A 26,080-nucleotide genomic window follows, 5' to 3' on the forward strand; every position below is an offset into this window, starting at 1 on the left:
CTTTGAAGATAGTAATCCTTATTCCCACCAACTCTAGCATTCATTTACACCACTTTGACTGTGCAAATAGGATTTAGAGTAAGTGCAAATGTATCTAGCTCTAACTGCATGGTTGGGAGTAAAGCCATTAGCGTGAGTGTCAGGCCCTACAGTTTTATTTCCTTTCCCCTTATTTGTACCTGTGTCCCACAGTGGGAAGAGGGTATCATCTCCAGAATATAAGGATAGGGACTAAGAGCAGAGTGACACCAATTGTCACACGGCAAGGTAATAGTTTCTTCCAGCCGTCTCTTGAGCTCTATAACCTGCAAATTATATTTTTCAGGGGCTATATTCCAATAGGTATTTTTAAAGGGATAGTGTGATGATGGAGGGCTAGAGCTAGAGATAAAACAAACTCATCCAACCTTTTCAAAAGCCCAGAGCTGTCTGTGTCTGTAGGTCTGCCCTGATACAAGATGTTCACAGTGCTCACACATGCTCAGGACAACTTGCTGGCAGCTGGTGTGCTCCTCTGCGCCACAGCCAGGGCACTGTGGGATGTTTTTACTTCCACCCAAACAGTTAGAGGCTAAAAAGCTTATAAGAATAAATAAAGAAAGGGAAAGGTGGGTGCACATCTCCTTCCCCTCTCTGTTTAGCTGTCACTTACTCTCTTGGTTGATAGTAAGGTTTTGGTTGTGTAAGGCTGTCATGTCACGTTGGACTTAATGTCTGAAAGCCAAAAATACTCGAGGGGCTGGAGGATCATGTGGCTGTTCTTCCAGCCAAGTTTCCCTCAGATCTTTAAGCAGCTGCTTCAGAAATGCATTCTTGCTGCAGACCTTCTGGAGACTTGAAATGACTCGCAGAAGGGCTCGTTAATGACGCTCGTGTGCAGTGAACTTTCTGCCCAGGAGCGCACTGTCTCCCGTGAGCGCCAACAAACACAATCACTCGCTGGGGGCAGCTTGCTTCAGATAATCTGAACAGAGAGGCCACCCTCATTCCCCATTTCAGGAAAACTCACTCGGATGTGCTCTCACACATAGGCTGAGCATTTTGATGAGCAGAGGTTGTTCCTGTTCTTACAATAATGTATTTCCTTGAAGTACGAAAATAATTTATAGCTTTGCTGAATGAAATCTGATGGAAAAATGTTATTTGGCAGACAAGGTATACCTTAGTCCTGAGACAAACTTAAATGTAAAGCAGGGAATAGAAAATTCCATCCTATCTCCAGCAGCTGCTAGGCTGTGGCTTCACCCCCTCCCCTTAAATGCTTAAAGCAATCCCCAGTTGCTGGAACATTTAAATTGCTTGAGCACTTCAGAGATTTTATTGCTCTCCCTATTTACTGTGGTATTAAAGTTCTGCTTCTCTGCTAAATTTGAAGCAGGGATACCTAAATAAAATAATTCACAATTCACCTAAATAAAATAATCACATTCCCATCAACATGAGAAGAGTGTTGGCCATGGGTGAGGGAGGAGGAAAACTGTGATAGGCAGGAAACAGTCACAGAAAGTGGAAATATATCAGTCTCAACACATCTACTCATACTGTGGGTTGGGGCTGCTCTGGTGTTCTTCCCTTCTCACATTTCCTCTGCTCATGCTGCCAGCTTGCCAACACGAAGGGTGCAATTTCTCAGTGTGATTTTGACCTTCTGGCCCTGAGATTCCATCACTGAGGCTTCCCCTTCGAGTCTTGAACTTGGACAATTCCTTTTTGCAACCAAACCTCATCCACAATCTAAGCATTTCAAGCCTCTGTTTTACATCTTTGAAAGGCTCGATCCAAAGCTGAGTGAAGTCAGAGGAAAGACTCTCCCTAGCCTCAGTGTATTTTGGATAAAGCCCTAAGGCAAGGCTCACATTCCATACATTTTAGCTTGGATTTGGATTTTCATAAGCTTTAACACTCCAGAAAGCTGCCAGCTTCACAAATCTACATGCCATATTAAGTGTTTTCAGCTTCTTGGTTTCGTAAGAATGCTTTAAAGCTGAGAGAGGAGTTAATGAATTTTTCAGGACTATAACATGAACCAGTGACCTCAACAACACACCAGTTTTCATTGAGGATGCTGTGTTTCCTTCTCTTGCATGAACATTTGCATCTAAGAAGTATGAATGTATATAAAAGCAGGTTCATTTGCAATGAGGAAGGTAAAAAGCTCTGTTCAGCTGGAGGGTGCTAACAGAGTGACCAAATCCAGAAAAGAAAGATATAAATGTGTCTGTTTTCATTTTCACCCTTGCTTACTCAATGTAGGCTCAGTCTGTTTTTGATTTATACCAGAACAGATTATTAGAATACCACTGGAATTTCTAATCCAAACAGATTTATTAGCTCAATCAGGTCTGACCCCATCCTGGCTAAAATCAAAGCAAAATCTGATAGGAACAGAACCAAATCCCTTTGGCTGTCTGGAATGAAGAAGTACTGTTGATGCCTGAAATCAGTACAGCTACGTCCATTTACAGGGTCACTGTCTGGCTTCTGGAATGCTTTGTTTTTTGCCATGACTGTCTCAGAAGAATATTATTTTTTCATTCATAGCAAAAATAAATGTAAAACAGGAAATAGTTTTGTCCTGTGGTGATAATTAATTTCTGAATATAGCCATGAAACTGTTTAGTACAGGAAGGGGAAAAAATTAAATATATAAAGCAATTTTTTTTTTAAAAAGGAAACAAAACCTGCAACATTCTTGGAGCACTGAATATGGAAATGAATCTGTGTAAAATACTTACCTTTCTCCTTTAATGTCCCCTCTTTGGTTTAATTATCTTGGATGTATTATGGTTGGCGTCAAAAAATCATGGGTTTTTTTACCTGCAGTGAAGTAAAAACTCCAGCCATATTATCAGGCTATGGAAATTTTACATCCATTTTCAAAAGTATAATTATATAATCAAAAGTAGTATGCGGCTTTGTTTACCACTTGAAATAGTTGCTGCACCAATGGGCATTTCACAAACCAAAGGCATGATAATACTAGGGCAAAGAGGAGAGCTGAAAATTTCAAGTCTATCCCACTGTTACCTTCATTTGCATGGGAAACCAGCAATATCGTGAACTCTGCTCTTCTGCACCTGTTGCCAGTACCTTTTTTCCATGGTACAGTTGCCAAGACATATGGAGGCTCTAATTCCTTTGTGCAAAGAGACTCCTTTTCATCACCTTTTCTATGAAGTAAATTTAGGCTAAAAGCAGACAGGAAAAATGTGACATGAACCCTTATTGTGTATCAGTATTTTGGCTGCAGCAATTTCAAGCACCTGCAGTTTATCAAGTTAAACATAAGAACAACTGACACTGTGGGAATAACAATCGTCTAGGTGTGTGGTTTGGGAGGCAATGACACATTTTTTTCTTGCACTTTGTTTTAAGGAGCTTGGTGTTCAGCTTGAATGTCTGAAGAACAATTTGTTAAGAACATGTAATATTTATTAGAAAAATATGGGTATAAAGCTAATAAACTCCCCAGCCCAGTAAAGATATTCCTTTTCCACTTGTTATCCTGATTTTTAATTCTGAAACAAAGCAGAAATTAACCAGGCTTATTTTAACCAATTCAAAATATAGGGTTAGCTAATCAACCTCTTCCTACTGTCTTGCTCATAACTAAAAAAGGAAGCTATAAAGACTTTCATATGCAGCAAATAACAGGACAGAACACTGCTATATACTTAGTCTGACATGCCTAAAATAAAATAACATAATCAGTCTGTAATAATCAATAAAGACCTTTTGGAAGACATTTAAGATTTCAGAGTACTGAAAGATTTCAGAGACTGAAGACCCTCACAGAGGCTGCAGCATTGGGCATTTCTTGCCTGTCTCTACCTGGAGACCTCAGCAGTTACCCACAGAAGCTCTTCAACATGAGCTGAGAATGTGAGATCTCATTGTCTTCCCATGACCATGTAAGGAAAGGTTATGAAGTGCAAAAGAGAAGTAGTACCAAGCTCTCAAAAGTCCTCTAGCAGAGTTAGAGTGCTAAAGTTTTACTCATGAGTGTGAATAATTTCACATTCTTGCAAAGAAGTGCCAAGAAAGGCCATGGACATCTCAGCAGGTTATTTATCTTTCTTGAGACACGGTTATGTTTATCTCATTTTTGAGAGAATACAGAAACATTAACTTTATGGCATAAAAAGCAACTCTCATGGCTTAAGGAGAGAAGAAAACCTTCTCTGGGTTTACACTTGAGTCATGACAGGAACTAGACTGAGACTTTTGCCTTTCATAACTGCATGATTTCTAAGCATCTTCTAATCAGAGTAAGCTGCACATGCTGTAGAGTCTCCAGCTATATTTTACAAGTGTCCTCTAGTGTCTGTGTCTCTTTCTTTTTTTTCCAAAGCAAGACCTAAATCCAAAAAAGTCTATTTCAAAGTTACACCATTCTCCTCCTGACACAGTGTACTTCTAACACAGCCCCTGAATCTCTGGGCCCATAATTTATAGCATTTAGCTGCTTTTCTCTCCTGTTTGTCTTAAATTGTGGGCAACATTTTGGTTCCAGTGAAGGTGCCTCACAGATCCTGTGCACAGATGATGCAACTACCACACTTCAATAGCTCTGGCAGAACAAGTCCAGTGGCTTATTGTGTTTATAGTGATGTTTACCCTCCCTCCTCCTTTACTTGCTAGCAAGTACCAGCAAGAAACCTACTTCAGTGTATGCACTGGCTCAGTGATGTGACAGAATTCAGCAAGTCTTCAAAGGACCATGCCCCTGAGTTGGTCCCAGTGACTAGTTTACTCGGTGCTACAGGTTTTAAGTTCCCAGTGACTCCAGCTAAGCTAGTGACATTTCTGGAAATTAAGTCCCCAAAGCTGAGATGTCTTTACAACACACATCTCCCGCAGACCTCCAGGTCTTTTGCTGGTCAGGTAGAATACCCTAAAACATGGTGCACTGACCCTGTCTCAGGCCAGTTGGATGTGGTCAGTGCCTGTCGCTCTTCATGGGCTCTACAGAGACCTAGGAGGTAAAGGTGATGGTGAAAGGGAGGATAACCTTAGAATGTATTGCAATTTGTTTATCTATATCTGATTATCTGATTAGACACTTTAAAAGTCTATTTATTTGAATGGGTTTTGTACTGACCTCTTTGGCAGATGTAATAAGAAAAGAAAAAGGAAATTACTGTTTTACCTGGATTTTATCTGGAATTTTTTTTTCTTGTTTGATTGTCATTATTCCTACAGTGTTCCCTGCTCCTAAAGTCCATGCTGTTAGCTCTTCATTTACATTCTTCCTTCAGCAAAGGCTTCTTCTAAAGGACTCCCCAAACCAACTCTTTAAACTGAACACTAAACAAAACCTGGTTATTGGCACATAGACACTCAGGGATAGAGGGTTTTCTTTAAAACAAAACAAAAAGAAATCCCCAAAACCAACCCCAAAAATCCTCATTTATTGGGATCTTTTGCATAGGGCAGTGCTTACATGGGGAAATTAATCTTTGAACAGGATGATCACTTAATACCCAATTGATGGTGGGAATCTCTACCATCTTCTGTTGAACCAGAAGAGACTCCTTCAAATGTAAAAACCACCTGGAGTGATGTGTCCGGTTCAGGGGCCTCCAGCATAAGAAGGACATGGACCTGCTGGACCGAGTCCAGAGAAGAGCCATGGAGATACTCTGTGGAGCTGGAGGGCTGGAGCACGTCTTCAATGGAGACAGGCTGAGAGAGCTGGGATTGCTCCACTTGGAGAAGAGAAGGTTCTGAGGAGACCTAATAGCATTTTCCAGTACCCAAAGGAGCTACAAGGGAGTTGGAGAGGGACTTTGTACATGGACATGCAGAGATAGAACAAGGGAGAATGGCTTCAAACTGAGAGTAGGTTTAGATTAGATACAAGGAAGAAACTTTTTACCATGAGAGTGGTGAGGCACTGGAATGAGTTGCCCAAAGAAGTTGTGGATGCCTCATCCCTCGCAATGTTCAAGGCTAGGTTGAATGGGGCTTTCAGTAACCTGGTCTAGTGGAAGGTGCCCCTGCCCATGTGAGGGGGTTGGAACTAGATGTTCTTTAAAGTCCCTTCCAACCCAAACTGATCTGTGATTCTATCTATGAAATTCTTAAGATCCGGCTGACCCGACTGTAGTAGCCTGTGTGACCCACTGCTGTCAGTTCCTGTAGGATACAGATAAACTGCTTCCCGTTGCACCTGCACATGAAGGGATACCCTGTCAGACCATTCCCGTGCCTGCAGAAGCAGCTCCTGCTGGCTGATTACAGATGTTTTATCCATGTACCATTAGGCGTGTGCTGCAGCCATCCCCTGGCCCGGGGGCACGGACACTCCTCTGACACCTGCTTTAAAAACTGGGCTCGCCTGGAAGAAGGTTTTTTCCCGGGGAAAACCGGTTTGTGGTCTGTGGTCAGGCAGCCAGCAGGCGGCAGCCTGAGCCCGCGTACGGCTTGCAGGAGGTTTCGCCACAATGTTACGTGGGTTTTTTTGGTGTTTTTTTTTTTTGTTTGTTTGGGTTTTTTTGTTTTGTTTTGTTTTGTTTTTTGTTTTTGTTTTTATTTTTTTTGTGTGGTTTTTTTTTCATCTTGTGGACTTGCAAATTGTCTCCCCTCTTAAACTGTTTGAATGGTGTCTGTACAATAAGCCGTTGAACTCCGTCCGTGCACCCTGTGAGGCCCCTCAGCTTCCCTCACCGCCCCTCTGGTGCAGACCCACCTATTCCAACCCCCATTCCAATTTACACATTCCCTTCCCCACTCAGGGCTCTCTAGCCCAGCCACCACCTCACTGCAGTGAGGGACCTCCATCCTGCAAGGCCTCCACTCCCATGTCTCCCCTGAATTCTCTGGGGGGTCTAGAGAATGCCAGTCCCCAGAAGGCAATGCCACTTCTCTAGGCTCAGCAGCTGCTGGATTACAGCAGCATCAGGAGACTGGGGACTTCACCCGTTGCAGAGGCCAAGTTTGGCTCTAAGCACAGCAAGATTTCTCCTGTGTCCTGTTCCACTCAGAGTCCTCAGGTAAAGCTGTGGTGCTGGATTCCCATCAGCCCTTTGAGCAGCCCAGACACTAATGAAGGTCTTATGTGCACCAGGGGCTGCTGCCTTAACGTAGCAGTAGGGTCTGAGCTGCTGGGTTTGAGCAGCAGGGTTTGAACAGCAGGGTATCATCTGTAAGGTCTGCTCTTGCTGAGCCGGCAAGTCCCTAAGCGCCTTGTTCCAGCTCAGGCTGTCTTCTAGCTGCCGGAAGGCACTAAAGTGCAGCAAAGACCATCTTGCCCTGAGATCTAGGGTGCTGCAGCTGGAGTCCTCAAGGTGCTGCAGCTGTAGTCCTCAAGGTGCTGCAGCTGGGTCCCTTTTTCACATTCCTGGACACATGAATGTCCATCCCAGACCAACAGCATGGAATGTGAAGTCACAGTGAATAGCTCCACGCTTCCCCACATCCAGTAGGTCTCACCATGGATTGGGAATATAAACTGCTCTCAGGCAAACACCCTGCTTTTGACTAAGGAAATGCAGCAACTTGCTGAAAGCTGCTAAATTCTGCCGGTTTGCAACTGTGGAATTTGAAACACTTTAAACCCCAATGAGACAGAGAATGTGAGGTATCAAGGCTTTAATCGTTGGGTGTGCCTGAGAGCCACCACCTGGGAACAGCTCTCTTGGGGACAATTTGAAACCGTTTCTTCTTGGGCAGACCAATGGAGACAAAGCTTCTTACAGCCCATCCCCCTGCTTCCACTTGCTAAATAGCCCTCTATGCAGCCCTGGGCCAAGAACTCATGGGGAACAAAAGTGGGGAGTCTTAGACAGGAATCTTAGGCAGGAACTTCATGGAGTCTTAGTTATATGTTTGGTGCATAATGAGAAAGGTTTACCCCCAAGGCTCCTCTTGCCACTGGTGGATGGCAAGAAAAGACAACCCCGAAACCATGGAAGAGTCAGTAGTGACAATCTGCTGTGGGCTGTCCTACAGCCCCACTCTGTACACCATGCTCTGTTGTCTTCCCATTCATGCAAGAGGTCTGCTCTGCACAGCTTTTTTCTATGCAATCCCTAGTGTCACCCTATGAGATAATGGGGATCATATATGTAGGATAGGCAGGGTTTTGTAGAAAACAGTACCACTGGAATGTACTGTGAAATCCTGGATGTCAAAGGGATTTCTTACACTCTGTATATCCAAACCAGCCTTGCTGCCTTCCTACAGCTAGAAACACTTCCAATTTATAAGAGAAAATACACCAATTAAATACAAGGAGTTCTTGATTGCACATGACAACATTAGATACCGCAGTACCTTTTTTTACTCTAAATAAATAAATAAAAATAAATGTTTCGGCAACAGTATTGTGGGAGCATGTGTGTGTGGGTGATTTTAGATTGTAACTCTAGGGGTGGGTTTTCAGCTGAGTTTTCATCTCCCTGTCCCCGGAATGGCAGGGTCAGGGTTATGTGTGTCAATGGCCATGTGAGGATAAGCCTGTGGTGGGGGGATTTCTGAGCTGCAGTACTGAAGCCTTGCTCTGTTTCTCTGGGCCTCAGGCTAAGAACAGCAACCCTCCTCCATGCTGCTGTGACCACTTGCAGGTGTCTTTGCCACAGGAGGGACAACATCAGCTGTCTGACTTGTAGGGAAGCTGTTGGGAGATACATGCCTGGAGGGGGATGTAAATATAGAATATATGCATCCCTCCTCGGCTAGTAAATTTTTAGAATTTCAATTTCTGCCTGATAACGGGAAGGTGACTTAGTGCAGAGGAAATATTTTTTTTTCAGTCTTGGTGGAAAAAGGCTTTGATAATAAGATGAGCAAGACAGGAAGCATTATTTCTGGGCATTACCTGGAGCAGATGTAATATTTCATAGTCTCATGGACTCTAAGATTAAATTCTTAATTTTTAAATGCAAATAGCCTCTTAGATAAAATAACATAACCTGTTGATCTTATTTGCACCTAAAAAGTTGAAGAAAAAATCACTTCTCCACTACTACTTTTAAAGTGGATATTCAGCTGCTTGGACTGTGACAAAAGGGATGAAAAGGGATGACAAACATGGCTTAAATACTGTATTAGCCCTCTTATTTATTTAATTTATTTGTTAGCACTGTATTAGCCCAACATAAGATAGGTTATTGCTGGACCAATTTCTAGTTGTGGCTAAAAAGCTCTTGCTGTTGGGTGTGCCTGAGAGCCACCACCTGGGAACAGCTCTCTTGGGGACAATTTGAAACCGTTTCTTCTTGGGCAGACCAATGGAGACAAAGCTTCTTACAGCCCATCCCCCTGCTTAGTTCCAGAATGTACACAAAATAGACTTTTCTTGGGTAAAACCTCTCCTTAGTTTCCCATGATAGCATCTCACCTATGTCTCATTGCTGATGGAGGCGTTGCAAGATAAGAGAAAAGAAAAAGAAATATAAGTGGAGTTCTGTAACTACAGAGAAATGTGATCATTTGAGAATTTCTTGAATGCACCGGTATCTTAGAAGCTTCGATACCATGGAGATAGTTGCCTTAGCAATGTTTTAGCCACATAGGCACTCACAATCAAACCTGCCTCTCGTGGCAAATGATGCTGTGTTACTTTTTTTCTTTTTTTTTTTTTGCAAAGCTTTTGTGAATGTACAATAAACCAGTTTATGGGTTTTTAACTAGATTTTCTCTCAAGCTTCTTGTCCTTGACATTCTTTTATTTTTTCATTGATGTTAATTCTGAAAATAAATGTCTTTCTAGCTAAGGCTTTGTACATATGAGAGTCTGTCTGATTTAGTCCCTGTTCACCTCAAGATAAACAAATCCCATTTATGGGGTGAGAAAGGATCAATTTCAGAGGTCGTGTTCAGGTTTTTGTCTTTTAAAAACTAGCACAGCCTGAGTTGCTGTAGGTTTAACATTTCCACAGCATGACATCATTCCAAAATCTGTGTATTTTCACAGTAGGCACTCAGACAAACCAAATGTTATGAAAAATGGAATAAGTAGGCAGATATCTCTATTATGATTTGCAGAGTATCTTAGTAAAACCAGTATGTAAATTTATAAAGTGAGATTGAAGACAAAAGCAATTATCTCCTCTAGTTAGAATTGGAAGTATTTGCATTTCAGAGTTATTTGTTTGGAAGGAAGACAGTTTGGAATTTTAGAACAGGTTACCAGAGGTGACAATAAAGTGTTGGTGGGACAGTGGTGGCCTCTGTGTGGTGTGTGTTTTCCCTCCCAACACCTCCCAGCTTTAGATTCCACCATGCAGGAGTGGCAAACCTGTGTTTCCAGGACTTTCACTCAGGATTTTGTCTTTGATCGCAAAAGCTCTGTGATTTTCAGGCCTTGGAGAAACCCTGGAGACCAGCTCAGTGAGAGTGTGTTTGGTTTTACTTCATCCAGGTTTGTGCTCCTTACACCAGGCATCCCAGGACAGGTATTATCCCTTGCAAAATGAAGTGTTTTTAGTGTTTCTTGGTGTATGCTAGCCATGTCTAAACATGGGAGCCCTGTGAAGGCAATAGCTGCTACCTTCTTTCTTTCAGTTATTTACCACACTCTCCCTGCCTTCCCTTTCATTTTATTTCCTTCAAAGAAAACCAATAAAGCACAGTTAAGAAAAGTCTTATTTATGTTGATCTTTTCCAGGCTGTTAATCATAGTCTCACAGAGCAACTCAGGTTGGAAGGGACTTTGAAAGACCACCTTTTGTGGGAGCCTCAATGAGAACATCTAGCCTGTTTAGTCCTGTCTTCAAAATCTCCAGTGATGAGACCTCTACCTCCAGGGATGTTGTTGCTGTTATTCTTACTGCAAAAAATGTCTTTCTTGTATTGAGATGAAACCTATCCTCATGGAAATCATACCCATTGTCTCTTTTTTTCTTTTGTGTGGCTGCTTGTGAAGAGAGAGCATGTCCTCTTTATAGTCACCTTTTAACTACTGAAACTACAACGAGATCCTTCTGTTCCCAAGGGGGAAAATACTTAAATCCTCTAGTCTTTTCTCATAGAGCAGATTCTCCAGCTCTTTGATCATCTCTGTGGCCCTCCTTTGGACTCGTCCAGTCTGTCCATTTTTGAATTGTGGGGACCAGGACTGGGCACAGTACTCCAGTTACTGTGCAGTGATGGGAAGAGTCAAGTTTATCAATCTACTTGTAAGGACAGGTGAAAAATATTAGGAGATGAGAACTAAGGGCATTGAGAATAGAAAGAAATAGAAATGCAGGACTGGGGAAGGGTATGCCACCTGGGGAATTTCTGATTTAGATTTGGTTAGCAAGCCTGCCTTTACTCAGAGTCAAGACCTGTGTTTGTGGTCGCTTGTATGTGCAGTCTTTTTTTTTCAGTAACATCCATTCCCTTCTAACCTGAAAGGGCATGAGAGCTCAAATCTGCACAAAATCATAATTTGCTGTTTGTCATTTCTGTTTCAAGTGACTTCTCCCATCGGGACTGAAGCAGAGCCTATTATTGTACTATTTTTGCCCCACAGCTCTACAGGAGTACCTAAGTGTCCTGTGCTGAGATCTCTGCAGGGAGGAGCAGGTATGTGCTCTGACAAGGCTGTGCTCCCCCACCAGAAGGATGTTGGAGGCTGACAGGCCTGTTTCCTGAGTTCTTGCTGTCCTCTGCAGTGGCTTTGGCACTTTATGCTGAAATATTCCCATGATTAAACTCCACAGCATGTGTTTAAGACAGGCTGATCTTTAATTTCGTCGTCATGTCTGAGTTGTGCACTTTGTGGGATTCTGAAGTGGTTTTTATTACTTTTCACGCTGAATTTTAATGATGAGAACATAAAAGCTTTTTGACTGTTATGCACTATTTTTTTTTGTTATAATCACCATTAATAATCTTATCATAAAACCTCATTTTCATCAATGTTTGATTCACATTTCATAAATGCCTCTGGCAACCGCTGGAATGGCACACTCTCTTTATAAAACTCAAGTACCTGCTCTGCTTAATGAGGATCCATCATCAACAGCAGATCTGCAGCAGGACAGGGCTGTCTGAGGGAGCACAAGGGCTGGTGGAGAGCGATGGCTTCTATGAGGCTGCTGCCACCACAGCTACTGGAGAAAAGCTGTGTGGTGGTGCTGAAGCAGTGCTCTTGTAAACTGAGAAGATGTTCTGCAGCTGCGACTCTTGTGCCACTGATGCAGAGATGATTTTGGCCTATTTTATGGGATAAGTCAGTGCAAGTCACTGGGAGATTTGTGGGAGAAAATCATGGTAGACATGGAAAAAGTAGAAGACCCATCTATTTATCTATTTAAGTGCTTATAGTGGCTAATTTTGACGTTTCAAAGATGTTTAAAACATTGTAATTGTTACTGACATAAATAAATGAACAAGGGAAATACCTAAAAATGCATTCAAAAAAATTTGATTGGCATTTTAAAAATACTTGTACTGCAGTAAACTTTGAGTCAGTTCAGTTTAATCCTAGTATATTTGTTTTCACTTTCTTTAGGAGAACGCCCCCCAGGGACAGATGTACTTGGATAACAAAGATTACAATACAGTTTCTATTCAACAAGAGATGGAGCTGAATCAGACATCTTCACATCCAACCAGTTTATCTGCAAAGGTGGCAGCCAAACCAGTGACCAGAAACTGCAATGAGCTGCAGTTATTAAAAGAGTATCCTGTCATGGTAGCGAGTCTTGGAGAGCCACAGACCCTGTGTGAAAAATCAGCAATAGGGGAGGATAGCTGCATTGCCCTGGGGAAGGATTTCACTCCTGTGCCCATGCAGGGAAGGTAAGAATAAGAACAAACAGAATGTTTTTTCTCCAAATCAAAATTAATTTTTGGTTTCCTTGCAGGACAGATACGTATGTTCATTAAGTGAATATTTCTCCAACTCACACAAAGAAACAAAACCTTAATGGAACATCAGAGCAGTTGTAATTGCCATGGAGGGGTCATGCATCACCAGATTTCTAAACTAATCTCAGTGTTAATAGCCACCACGGGCCAATTTTGCTGTGTTTTCAAGATCAGACAATTGGCTTTTCTTCTCTACTTGGTGTCAGAAAACACACAGAGATAAAGCAGTTTTCACATCTCACCCTATACCTCTTTCAGAAAAATGCATCATAAAGACGTCACTACAGCTAAGGCTGCAAACCCTAAAATGGCACAGTATAGCACAACTCTGACATCTGACACACCACACATCAAGTGGACAAGGAGTGTGTGCTCCTCATGCATCCTCTCCCGCATCAGGAAAGGTGCAGGTTGCTGGGCAGGGGTGTTAATCTTTCCTGTTGCGACAGATACAACATCAGCAATTCTATTTCTAAGAACTTAAAAATAATTTATAGACCCCAAAATATTTCAGGTGGATTTTGAAAGCTTTGAACCAACAGCAACCACAGTGAGTGGAAGGCAGTCAGGGTGGACGGTCAACTTTTTTGGGTAGTTTTGGGAATCTTTAGATGTGACTTGACAGAACCCAAAGTGAGAGAGAAGTGCTGTACCTAATCCAAACTCCTGCAGAGCACAGGCCTTGAAGTGCTGCCTGGAAGTGTCTGCATTGAGCAAGGCTTACACTGCAGTTGTGAAGTAGAGTGTCAGCACTATATCTGGAACCCGGATGCTGGAGACCTTTGTTGTGTGGCTACAAATCAGGAAAATCATGTCATGTGGGAGATGCCATCCTGGGGGCTCCCCACAGTTCTGTCTGTGTTGGTCACATCTCTGGTTTGGTGAGCAGGGCTGAGATCTGTCCCATGCCCCTCCATCTCAGCTGGAAAGAAATGTGCTTGTCTTGGGAAGAAAGGAAGTTTTGGGCATTTTGGGGCATTTCCCTGACCTGAGCAAAGGACAGCCTGGCTAGATGGATGAGTTTTGCTGTTCCACTTACTTACACACAATGTAAGTATGGCATAGAAATCTACAGCAAACCCAGTCAACGTTTTAATGTGCATCTGAAAGTGTTTCCGTCAGAGTGAGAACTGGAAATCATTATAGCTATGCTTTCCAAATATTAAAAAAGTTATCAAATTATCATCTTGGTCAAAAAAGCCCTATAAATCCTTTAGAATTTTTTTTTTTTTAGTATTTGAGGATTCTTTTGTGCTGACTAAAATTTTATGGACAGAATCAAATCTTGTAAAAGTTCTTCAGTTCAGTATGTGAAGGGATGAGTTAATGTCTTATTTTGAAAGAGCATGGTAAGTACAACATATATGTGAGGATGGGGGGAAGGCAAGGGAAGAGAAAGGAAATACCAAGTGCATCTGAAGACGAGGTTTTTCTTTTGTGAATTGACACCTCTGTTCTGCTACAGCTGTGTTTGCCAGTGCTATTTACTCACTTATTTACCATCCTGGCATGTGAGCAAAATCCACAATTGTATTCTTATGGACCAGCTTTCACCATTCTGGCTAAACTTCTTCCTATTATTTTTCAGTGAATGATATGAATTTATGTAGCAGTGATATGCAACTTCTGTGAACCTCTGAAGTGCCAGAGATGAAAAATACTAGATCATGGGGGGGGCCTACCTTCCTGTAAGCGCATGGAGTAACTCCAAGTCTTTTGCTGACACTGTTAGTGTTGAGTAAAGTGGAGTCACTGTGGGTGATTTAGGAATAGATGTACAATTGAATAGCCATACCCATGCCCATGCTTCCTTTCAGACAAATGTACATCTAATCTTCTATAGCAATATATTAGGGTTCAGGAAAGGATCTCTCAAAATTTCTTCTTGTTCTCTCTGCCTCTTGCTCTTCCAGTATTGATTTGTTTTTGGTTTTGGGCATGGAGATTAAATTTATCAGTCTTGCCTTAGCATCTGTTTTAACCAATGTACATCAGGTGCAGTAAAAATACTGATGTGACCTGTATGACCACTCTATATGAGCAATTACCCTTAAATCATACCCAACAGAATGCAGATAAAAGCACGGATAAACCTCTGCAGAGTCACAAGTTGTTTGATTAGTTTAATTAGAATAAGAATTAGCTTTTAATGTAAATTGTTCTTTTTCTTGCAAAGAAAACTACTAATGATTAAAAAACGAGGAGACCAAATCTTTTTTTTTTATCCTCCCATAAAATGGTTCACTAAATTGGCACGTCTGTATGGTTTGCTTTAATGCATCTACTTAAATTAAATTGCTGAATTATCTTTCAGGATAAGATTCCCAGGTTCTCTAAATTTTTCAATTGTACACTGAGACAAGACTTTCCAAAGAATCTATTTAATGGAACAGGGGATTTATCTCGGTCTCTAAAATTACCTTTAAGAAAGTGTTCTTGAGTTAAGCAGGGCCATTTACCCTGGGACAGAGATGTCCACCCTATTTTGGACTGAGCATTTCCTTTTGATTGTAGCACAGTCCTGCAGGTATTTTGTGGTCAGTGTACCTATTGGGCTGCCTGCCTGTCAGAATGCCTTCTCATTTACTTTCCGTGTTGAAGAGTGATACCTTCTGACTCCAGGTTTTACTGCATTGCCTTTGGCTCTCTTGGCTCTGTGTGAGGAGGTCTGGACCATCCGCCATGGTCACTCTAATGATCCTGTATTTCCAGAGCATCCTTCCCCTAGAAATAAGCATGTCTGCCTTCTTGTGAACAACATACTTCCTTCAGTCCTACTTGCTGTGGGCAGTGTAGGCATGACTCTCTGAAGTGGACCATGAATGAGTTCCAGTGACATCTTGTTCAGTTGGAATGCACCTGGCCTAGGCGTATGTTTACACTGACCTGTGGTGTACTTTGGTCTATCAGAAATGCAGCTTTTAAAGTACTGAAAAATGGCAATGAAGTCTGCATTTTGATTTTTCATTTGTCTCAAATTCCTCAGCCTTTTAAACAATGGCTTGACCGGGGTCCTTTTCATTACAGTTACATGAAAGTGGCTTTCACAGTCAATGGACCTTGGTCCAAGCCACCTTCATGAGCTCCTTACCGTGCAGGAAGATTCCACACTGCTTGTGGCAGCATGGGCAACACTCTTCATGTCAGCACTGTCATCTCCAAAGACACAGGCTACTCCTTTCCATCATGTCTCTGTACGTACAGAATGTGGCCCCCAAAAAGGCCCTTTGGTCTCATCATTATCAGTGCTATTTGCATGGGAAGACCTTAACAGCATGGTTTTATATGAACCAAATCTGAAATCCTCTTCTGTGGTCCACAGGAAGCAGGTTTTGTTCGTGTGATCATCAAAGGCATCTATAGAAATGAGGTGAACAGTAATTCTTAATTCCATGTAAGCAATTACTTTGCATTACTCCACTGAAGTTATATTTGGATGAACTTGGCCCTGGAATTTTATGGTTATTTAATAGGATAGTCCTTAGAGGACTTTATTCTTTGTGCATCATTAAGAAGATCCATCGACAGGATAACAAAAATAATCTCAATTTTTTTTTTAGTCTGCTTGAAAATGTATTTCAGCAAGCAAAACTATTTCTTTCAGCATTTCTCCCTCAGTTTCACTTACATAATATAAAGTAAAAGTAAAAACAATCAACCAAATCCATCTCTTCCTTTGCCCTGAATCTCTGGCCTCAGGATCAGTAGGGAGATTGTTTTGCAATGAGAAGGTCAGTGATAAAAGTGTCTGTTGAATCCTTGGTTTGTAGCAAAACAGCAGAAAGATTGCAATTGTATTTCCTGTTAGCTGGAGAAACTGGAAGAGGAGACAGTATTGTATAGTGAGAAGTCAGTATGAGAGTGAAGTTATGTCTTTAGCCATGAGGGATTATAAATCTCAATTTTGATTTTTAATTATGTTGATGTATTGCTAAGTTTAAAAAATGTTTATGAGATTTAGAATTAGATGTCAAGAAGACATGGTTGCTGTCTAAATAAGTAAAATTTATGTGACAATTTAAAAGCTTCTTTAATTTATGTGACAATTTAAAAGACGGGGAAAACACTAAGGGAAAAAAACTCCATGAAAACAATAAACCTTTTTTTTTTTTTTTTTTTTTTTTGTGCATCCTAAAGGCTAATTTTGATCTTTGGCTATTAGAACAAAATGGGATCATTTTCTGTTTAACAGTCAAACAGAGAAAGCATCACTTTCACATCATAATTGCATGTTTGTGTAGCAACCATTCTGATTTTTTATGTCAATCACACAAGCATTAGAGAAGAGTCCAGGACAGATAGATGACTTCACAGCAAACCACTACCTTCATCATTCTCAAGTGACTCCTAGTTATCTTGCTTGCTGCCTGAATGATGGCATTTCTGGCTTTCTTCCCATTTCTTATCCATAGTGAATATTTCTGAGGTTTGATTCCCCGTGAGGATTTTAAATGCTATGACACTGCAGTAAAAAATAATACTGAAGAAGTTTTAAAGTCTGATTTTGCTAATTGATTTCATTTGGTTCATTTGGTTTTAGATAGACCCTCTCAGACATTTACTGTTTACATGGAGACATGTGACTGCAACACAGCTTATCATGAGCAAACTGTGTAGGGGCATGGAACTGCTGAGACTCTCAGCTGAGATTAAAGCTCCCTGCTGTTGCCTCCACTGTATCATAAAATACCATTCAAAGCCTGAAAACTCAAAAGAAGCAATAAGCAGCTCTAGCAAAACTTTAGGTTGAATGGTAGGAAGTACAACAGAAAGACCATATTACGCACAATAGGCAAATAAATAAGTTATTGTGGGGTTCTGCTGCCCCATTCTAATTTGCTATTCTGCATTTCCGGGGAAAAAGGTATCTTGCAGTGGTAACAGAAGGAAGACTGAAACGTAGTTGTATGATGTAACTTAAGGAGAAAGTTTGACTTCATTTGAGTAAAAGAGGCGTGTTCAGCAAAAGACTGATTTTGTGACATAGTTTCTGCTGTTAATGAAACATACAGAAACAGGCCTCACTCATTATAAGTTTCTCTGTGTTCAAAGTTTTTAAATTTCATTGTTGCTTTGTATTATTCATCATCGCAGGTCTAATTTCTTATAATTATTCACAGTATCTCAGATTGGTCATATACTACAATTTCTGTTCTGCTGTTGACAGACTAAAATCACAGTGCTCCCATGTAGCCACTCAAATGCTTTCTACTCTGACAGAACATTTTGTAAACAAGAACCCACCATTATTAATTTTTGTTTCTGAGTGCTCTGTTGAAAGAATTAGGGGGTACTAATTAACTGATTCACACTTTTCCAACTGTCAGGCTAAACATTGAGCTTAGCACTCAGTGAAAAATTTGCAGTGTACTAACCTCCAGAAGCCAAATGTTTCATTTGAGTGCCTGTGACATTCCACAAAGCTGTTGAATTTTGCAAGCAGCTGCTATTTTCCTAATAGTTAATAATATGGTAACGTGGGGTTTGTCTTTGTGAGACCTCTTAGGCCAGTTGTAGAAAGATGCCGGTCATATACAAGATTGGACTGGACAGCACTTTCCTTGTGCAAACCTCTGCTTAAATAAGGAAAGGCTTTTAATGTCAACAATGATTTTTTTTACATTGAAGACTTAGAAAAGAAATGTGTTGCACAGGGCCAGTCACAGTTGAGCAGGAGGGCATGCCTGGGGCTTAAATAGCTGACATGAGGAGTAGCTGGCCATCTATGATGAAGCAAATAACTCAGACACTCAACATGTCACCATGAAACTTTTTCATTGAAAAATTGGTCTGTGTGCTTTGCTCCTGACTGATGTGCATGTTTGCAGGTGGCAGCTCCGACATAATAAACGATTTACAGAAATCATAACTTTTCATTAGCAGCTGGAAAGTTACACTTATTAATAAGATTTCAGTTTTGTCCCAATTTTTCTGCTGTATAGATGTGCAAAAGTTTTATGTGAGGAAGAACAGTTGAGTTTTCATGGACAGTGAGTAGGAAGAAGGAAAAGAAAGCATTGGAAATCCATGGTCCTTACATATATTACTGCATCAGGTGGACATGCATATAGGCAGCCACTGCAGCAATTTTTTTGGGTGGTAAGTGGTCTGCATGATAACATGGCAACTTTTCCGTGGGCCCAGGCTCTGCAGTTGAAGGGTAGAACAAGACAAGACCTGAAAGTGAATCCAAAATAATTGAGAAAGGGAATGATGGGGAGAAATCTAATGCTTGACAGTAAGTTTGGGCCTTTGAAATTTAAGGTGTGGACCTCAATGAGCCTGAGGTAGAGCAGGAGCCCATGAACTTTGCAGAGCATAGAGGGAGAGGACATCTTGAGAGGGAGAGGGCATAGAGGGAGAGGGCATCTTGATTTCACAGTCTAATCAAAAAAGAAGTAATGCTAGTGGGGGTCACTTAATGTAATTTTTCAGTAGGAAGTGGAAATACAATCTCTGCTTTGCTCTGAGTAGTATTAAACACACATCTCCCAATTCTTGGTAAGTGTATGGGTCCATGTACATCTGCCAGACACAGTCCATCGGCCAGACTCCAAGACAATATTTTTTTTCTTTTTAATGTATTTTTAAAAATATTTAATGAAACATCAATTAGAACAGCAACTATAACTCAGATATTCTATTTTATAAGAAAATTTCCTGATAATCAGCATTGTTTTGTTTATATACTCTTGATTCTTCTTTCCAATGACTATTATTTTGTTGAAAATATAAGGGTCTGAAGGGAGAGGAGAGGAAGGGTTTGCAGTCTTTAGTCTAATAGTCAGGGTGATGAGGTGAGAGCTTGGTTAGCTTAGTTCATACTGAACATTTGACCAAAAAAGATTGCCTCATTCTCTGCCCAGACTGCTGGGGAACTGCTGCCAGAGGCGGAGAGAGGACTTTGAGACACAAGTGGAAGGAGAAGCATTTATATGGACACATACCAGTAAAATGCAGAGGCAGTAGGAGTAGTGGGAAAGATGAATGGAAATTCTTCCATGCAGCTAAAAAGGGTCACAGGGTGAAGGTGAAATGCAGTGTGAAATATGGAGTGTGAGAAGGGTGACTGAGCTATGGATTGAATTAGGTAAAAGCAAGTTAGCTCTGTGGTTATAAGCTAGACTCTGATGCAATCAATCCACAGATATGAAAAAAAATTTCAACTCCCCCAAAGCTGCAGTTAACAAGAATATGAACTTGTCAGTCCCAAACCTTGAAGCCAGACAGCCAAGTTAGCAGCATTCCTTGCTTACCCTGAATATCTTGCACTAACAACTACTTACAGCTTGGTCTTTCAAACAAAAGCAAGACATGTTAACAAGATAAAGACATGGAAGACTATGATTCCTCACAAAATAAAACAATCTCACCCCACAAGGGGGTACAGAAAGAAATCCTTCCTTCCTTCCTTCCTTCCTTCCAAATTCTGAATTCCTTCCTTCCTTCCTTCCTTCCTTCCTTCCTTCCTTCCTTCCTTCCTTCCTTCCTTCCTTCCTTCCTTCCTTCCTTCCTTCCTTCCTTCCTTCCTTCCTTCCTTCCTTCCTTCCTTCCTTCCTTCCTTCCTTCCTTCCTTCCTTCCAAATTCTGAATTCCTTCCTTCCTTCCTTCCTTCCTTCCTTCCTTCCTTCCTTCCTTCCTTCCTTCCTTCCTTCCTTCTGAATTCCTTCCTTCCTTCCTTCCTTCCTTCCGAATTCCTTCCTTCCTTCCGAATTCCTTCCTTCCTTCCTTCCTTCCTTCCGAATTCCTTCCTTCCTTCCTTCCTTCCGAATTCCTTCCTTCCGAATTCCTTCCTTCCTTCCTTCCTTCCGAATTCCTTCCTTCCTTCCGAATTCCTTCCTTCCTTCCGAATTCCTTCCTTCCTTCCTTCCGAATTCCTTCCTTCCAAATTCCTTCCTTCCTTCCTTCCTTCCTTCCTTCCTTCCTTCCTTCCTTCCTTCCTTCCTTCCTTCCTTCCGAATTCCTTCCTTCCTTCCTTTTTTTCCTTTCATAGCTTGCTGTTAGAACCAGATGTTTTAGAGCATAGTTCTGCTGGTGATAGGGATCTTTCAGTCTGCCCCAAACTTTAAATCTCTCTCTCATTAGAATTAATTACCATCAGATTATTTTGTCCTTTTGTGTTAAAAGCACTGGAAATCTTTCCTCAGCTGCAGCAAAAATTTCCCGGACAGCGGTGGTCATATAGTAAAGAACTGAAGTTCATGTTAAATTGAATGTAGTTGATGGAAAAACAGATTAATGTAGATGGGAGAAATTAGACAGTGAATTAAAAAAAAAGGGTCACAGTCTGTAGTCTGGCAAATCATATGGCTTTTTAAAAAAACCTGCTATACATAAGGAGCTCAAGTGATTTACTCTCTGAAATACAGCAAAAGCTGTATTCTGATAAATGAGTCACCAAAATGCTTACAGACAGTGACAAAGCAAGCAATTCTTTGCTTGATAGGGGCTAATGGGGCTGCAGGGGCAACCTGCAATAATTGTGCTAATGGACCAGCAGCAGTCAGAGACCATGCAGAGCTCTGCTCACAGCAGGTCGGAGCTACATCAAGGACAGCACCATCAGCTGGAGTCAGGGCTGTCAGAACTGGATGGGTTCAGAAGTAATGCACTTGTGTTCGTTTTTGCTTTTTAATTTTTTTTCTTAGCTTATTTTTATAATATTTCTTTTGGGCAGGGTAAAATACAAAACAGATTGGCACTTACAGCCAGTTTTAAAAAGTGGAGCAGAAGCTACTGAGTCAGTACTGCGTGAATTAGCATCATTCAGAAGCAGCTGTGAAAGGCTGAAGGCTTCACTCACTTTCAGAGCTTTTCTGTCTTTTCTGTGCTAGTCACTAAGGACAGCAAACACAGTCCATCTGCCATTCATTCCCTGGTACCCTTGAGCAGAGTTTCTGTAAGGACTCCCTTGCCTGAAGTGGAGCTCTGGCAGTGGGGGAGTATGAAAGCATCTCACTCAGATGGCCACACTGGCAGTCACATTGAACAGATATGTCTGGCAGGGCTTTTTGCTCTTGGTATTTGAGGAGGAAACACTATGCTTTTGAGCAATTTACTGTAAGAAGTCTAATCCTGAGTAGGGTAAGTAGTGACTTTTCCTCCCACTCTTGTGGTCTTACACAATTTATTTTTCTCTGCTGCCAAGAAAACAAAAAAGTAAAAGCACTTTCAAATACTCTTTGTTTCTAATCTTCCTAGAAGTGATAAGAGCAACTCTACCTCCTCAGTCATGTTAATGACATGGGACGTGCAATCCTCTTTAGAAGTCTATTGACAGCTGGTTCAGCATATAAACCTCTTACATTGGAAAGGATGAACCTGAATTTAGTGAATCTGTCTGCTAAAAGGAAGAATAAACCCAGAACGAGGGTAACAAGGAATACCCTTCTGTTTTCTCTGATGTGTCTTTAATTGTGTAAGATAAAAGGGCTATGTTGTAATATTATATGAACGCCTGTTTTTTTGTTGCAACCATTGGCAGCATGTATTTTCTTTGCCAAGCTACACTGTTTGCTGTACATTGGGCCTCCTTGTGGTTTCCAGTGCAGGCCAATGAAAACAAATGCTCTACAAAGTGGTGCAATGGAATTAATGCATTTTAGACATTATTTTTGAGTCATATCTACTTGGCATATTGTAGTATGTGCCCAAAAATAGGCCAAACCAGAACGGTAGGAAGTAGTGATATTTCAGAGTAAAAACTTTGGACATCAGTGTTTGGAAAACCATTGTTTTTAACCATAAGTAAAATGGCAACGAGCACTCCTTACAAACCTGTTCCTAGTTGAATGGAAGTATTGAAGAAGATTACAGAGCCAGAAATATTCTGACTTGCCTATTTGGACAGAAGACAGACTGTCCTTGATAGAAGTGAATTTGTCATATGGATTTGTATGTATTGGACATTGTACTAATCACAGCTTTGAATCTATTTTTCTGTCAACAAAAGTTGATAGAGCTCTACTGATGTTGTTACACCTGTCATGCTTTCTTTCAGCTGGAAATCTGATGTTGTGAGGCAGAACACACAAGAACTCTACATCAAAAGCAGTTAACAAATGTACCAATCTATTTACAATTTGGAGTAGGACTGATCATTTAATTTTCTTGATATGCCAATCCAAAAATGTTTTAGGCTCAAGCAGATAGGTTGGAGAACAGACAATTCTGGCTCTTCATACTTCCTAAACTCTATATGAACCTGAAAATATTTAGGTCATACGTAAAATACATTGAGGTAATCTAAATTAAGTCTTGACACTGGCTTCCTTATATGTAATGGAATTTATTTATTTGGATGCAAAATTAATCAGCTGGATCCCACCTGTGCTGCATCTGTATCTCTTCAGGAATGAGATCTTCAGGGTGTCATGGTCTGTACCACATTTAGCCTTCATTAACAATAAAGTTGCAGGTAGGAGCACACTTTGTCTTATTGTGGTTACAGCATTAGGTTATTTGTTGCTGTCGAGGCGGGTCACAACACATATATACACTGACACCTCCAGGCAGTGGCAAAAAGCATCTTTTATTCTACAAAGCCTCTTGTATGCAGTTTCTTGGAACTCGTGCTGTATCCCCATTGGCTTCTATGTTAACACCCCACAAAACTACTGGTTATTTGCAATTAACACCCACCTAAAACAAATCTAAAGTAAATAACAGCCTCCCCAGTGCAGCTGTGCATTCTTCATCTGTTGTTTTGGGTTCTTGCTTCTGTTGATGTTGAAACTTCTCATGGGTACAAACCAAATTCTCAAGGGTACAAAGTGGTTGTGTCCAAGTTGAGCTCTGTGAAACTTTCAGAGCAGCTTGTTGGTTTCCACAGTTATTGCCCAAAATAAATTAATATATTAACTGGAATAATACTTCAGAGCTGAGACTGCAGCCGTATCTTTTGCGATGAATAAAAAATGTTGATGGAGTCCATCCTTTCTAATCAATGCCCTTTTTAAAATTTGTCTATGTGATTTTGTCTTAAGTTTGTTCAAGTTAAAATCTGTTCTTTTAGCTCTGCCATGTGTCATGTTATCTTTTCTCTTCAGCCCACGCTTTTTCCTAATGCTACTGGAGGAAATAATTCCTGTAGCTTCAATTCTTCCACTATTCTAATTAACTTTCATATTCTGTAGCCTAAAAATAGTACGAAATGATTTTTTTCTCTGTGACAACCTGCTATGGGTCTCTACTTCTCATAAAAGTTTTTTGTTTGTTTGTTTTTAAAACATTTCTTTTCAATTGTAGCCTACTTCTAGATGCCACGACTCAAATGAGATTGAATTATTTGTGCCCTTAACTGTTATTTTTGTGTAGAGGAACAACTATTATTTTATGTTGTTTCTTGAGGTGCAGAAGGGCTACTTCCACAATACTTTTAATAACGATGTCTGATTATGGGCACTTTAGTGTCTTTTTTTGTTTCTTTGTTTGCTGTTTGTTTTGTTTTTTTATTTTATTTATTGCCCTGCTGCCAAGAGTATCCACTTACTTGGCTCCTTTGCATTTCCATTTTTGTCAGAATATCCTTCAGTTTTCCTGCTATGTCACAGTCTATGGATAATTTCTTTTTGCAAAGTGCCTGTGCAGATGGTATTAAAAAGAGAGTTGTTGATGCAGTAACTGTTGTCAATGATTTCTGGAGTTGTTTTATTGAAAAAATATATGCAAGAACTGTTTTGTTTGCACTTTTTCTTACATTTCAAGCTTTTCTTATTTGGAGGTGCTGTTGGTTCAAGAACACTAACCCTGTTTGATCCATTTGAGTAGATAATCAAATAGCTGCATAACTGTCTGGTTCAACACATGGTAAAATGACAAGAACTGCTTTTTAAACATTTAAATAGTGGTTTTAGTTCATCCTTTTAAGAATGCTAATGAGTGTTTTTGATTGAAAAATTAATAGATTATTCAGGCACTGTATCTGCTTGAGGAATCAAAACACTTGTAAAATTTCTTCTGTCTTTAACTGTCTATATTAGCTGTGCTCCACTGCATCTCTGCTGTAGAGAAGCTGCTGACATAGAGCAGCCATGTAAGCATGGGCTTTCCCCTTTTCTGCAGATAATCCCTTGATGAAGAATTTTCTTTTTAAGTCAGGGGCACTGACACTTTCCCTTTTGTATTTTCTTTTTCTTTGGGAGCACAGAATGAAGTTTTATTTATGTAGCCTCATTTTTGGGTGGCCAGAGATTTTCATGTGTATGTGAAGAGTTATTGTCCTATCTATTTTTCTGATGATCAGTATCCAGGATTTATTTAGCTTTGGGATGGTGCTAATTTTTAAAACATACATAACAAATATGATCACATATCTCATGAGGAATATGCTATTTCAGGAACAATATGGAAGGAAGTCACCTCTGTGAGACTATGGAGTAACCAAACTTATTCCATTCTGTATAGGGTCGAAGTAAATGTGGTGTATGAGAGGAAAGAGTCTGGCATCTGAGTGACAGGGGGGGAAGAAGTGTATGAAGAAATATGATGTCAAGTTAAGCTATATTTCAGGAACAAAACCATCTGCCATGTAGGAAGAGGCATTTCCTTATGAACCCTGAGAGGCATGATTTTGGTTTTTGGCTTTTCAGTGCACAGCAGCATGTTCTTACCTGGAGAAGGTTTAGAGTTTATATCAGGAGGAAGGGAAGCTGAAATGGCATTATTATTCTTTGTTTTTGTCATCAGTTTCCCCACTTTAGGGGGGACTTGCTGAGTATAATTTGCATGCTACCCTGAAAGAGACAATCAAATTTTCAGAGTTTCTTTGGAATGTGTTACTTATAATCCTCAGTGTTTGGGTTGATTTGTTTGGTGGTTGTTTTTCTTCCCCTCGTTTTTACTTCGAGAATTTCATTTGAATGTGTTTATGGACTCTGATCTTGTGTTTTAAATTAGTCTCCCCTTGGTCAGCAAAGAATCAAAAATCTGTGTTTCAAAACTGCTTGTTAATACAGATTAGAAGCTCCTTCTCTGGCATTGTAGACTTGAGGGTCTAAATAGATAAGGCCTTTTAAGGCAGAAAAAGATGTCTGGTAGCAAACCAGAACCTAAGGCTATGACATGAAGATCCTGAGACTCATAAACTGCGTATGTTAATTCGTAACAGCAATCTTAGTGAAGGGCTATTGTGGGGAAGAGCAGCATCTTTGTGAGATAAAACTGCATTTATTCTTGAATGATTTCACTGAATATCATCCAAATATAAGAGAAAATATTTTATTGTTATGATTTGCCTTTTTATTTTGTTTGGTTTCTTTAATTTGTTCCTCTGAGA

The 26,080-nt window shown here is 40.5% G+C and overlaps 1 protein-coding gene across 11 annotated transcripts in view; it reads left to right on the forward strand.

Annotated features, from left to right (window-relative positions):
* Nucleotides 1-26,080, forward strand: part of OCA2 (OCA2 melanosomal transmembrane protein) — a 191,840-nt gene that overhangs the window by 14,755 nt on the left and 151,005 nt on the right. For 8 of the 11 annotated variants that reach the window (XM_019283069.3, XM_019283070.3, XM_010394193.4 and 5 more), the window contains one exon: nucleotides 12,446-12,735. In XM_019283069.3, the coding sequence (XP_019138614.3) occupies nucleotides 12,467-12,735 (269 nt within the window). In that variant the 5' untranslated portion in view covers nucleotides 12,446-12,466. Of the gene's footprint in view, nucleotides 1-11,461; nucleotides 11,515-12,445; nucleotides 12,736-26,080 lie in introns of all 11 variants that reach the window. The other 3 variants (XM_019283066.3, XM_019283067.3, XM_019283065.3) reach the window with 1 other exon arrangement.

This window comes from Corvus cornix, chromosome 1 (assembly GCF_000738735.6).
Source record: "Corvus cornix cornix isolate S_Up_H32 chromosome 1, ASM73873v5, whole genome shotgun sequence".
Taxonomy (NCBI): Eukaryota; Metazoa; Chordata; class Aves; order Passeriformes; family Corvidae; genus Corvus; species Corvus cornix.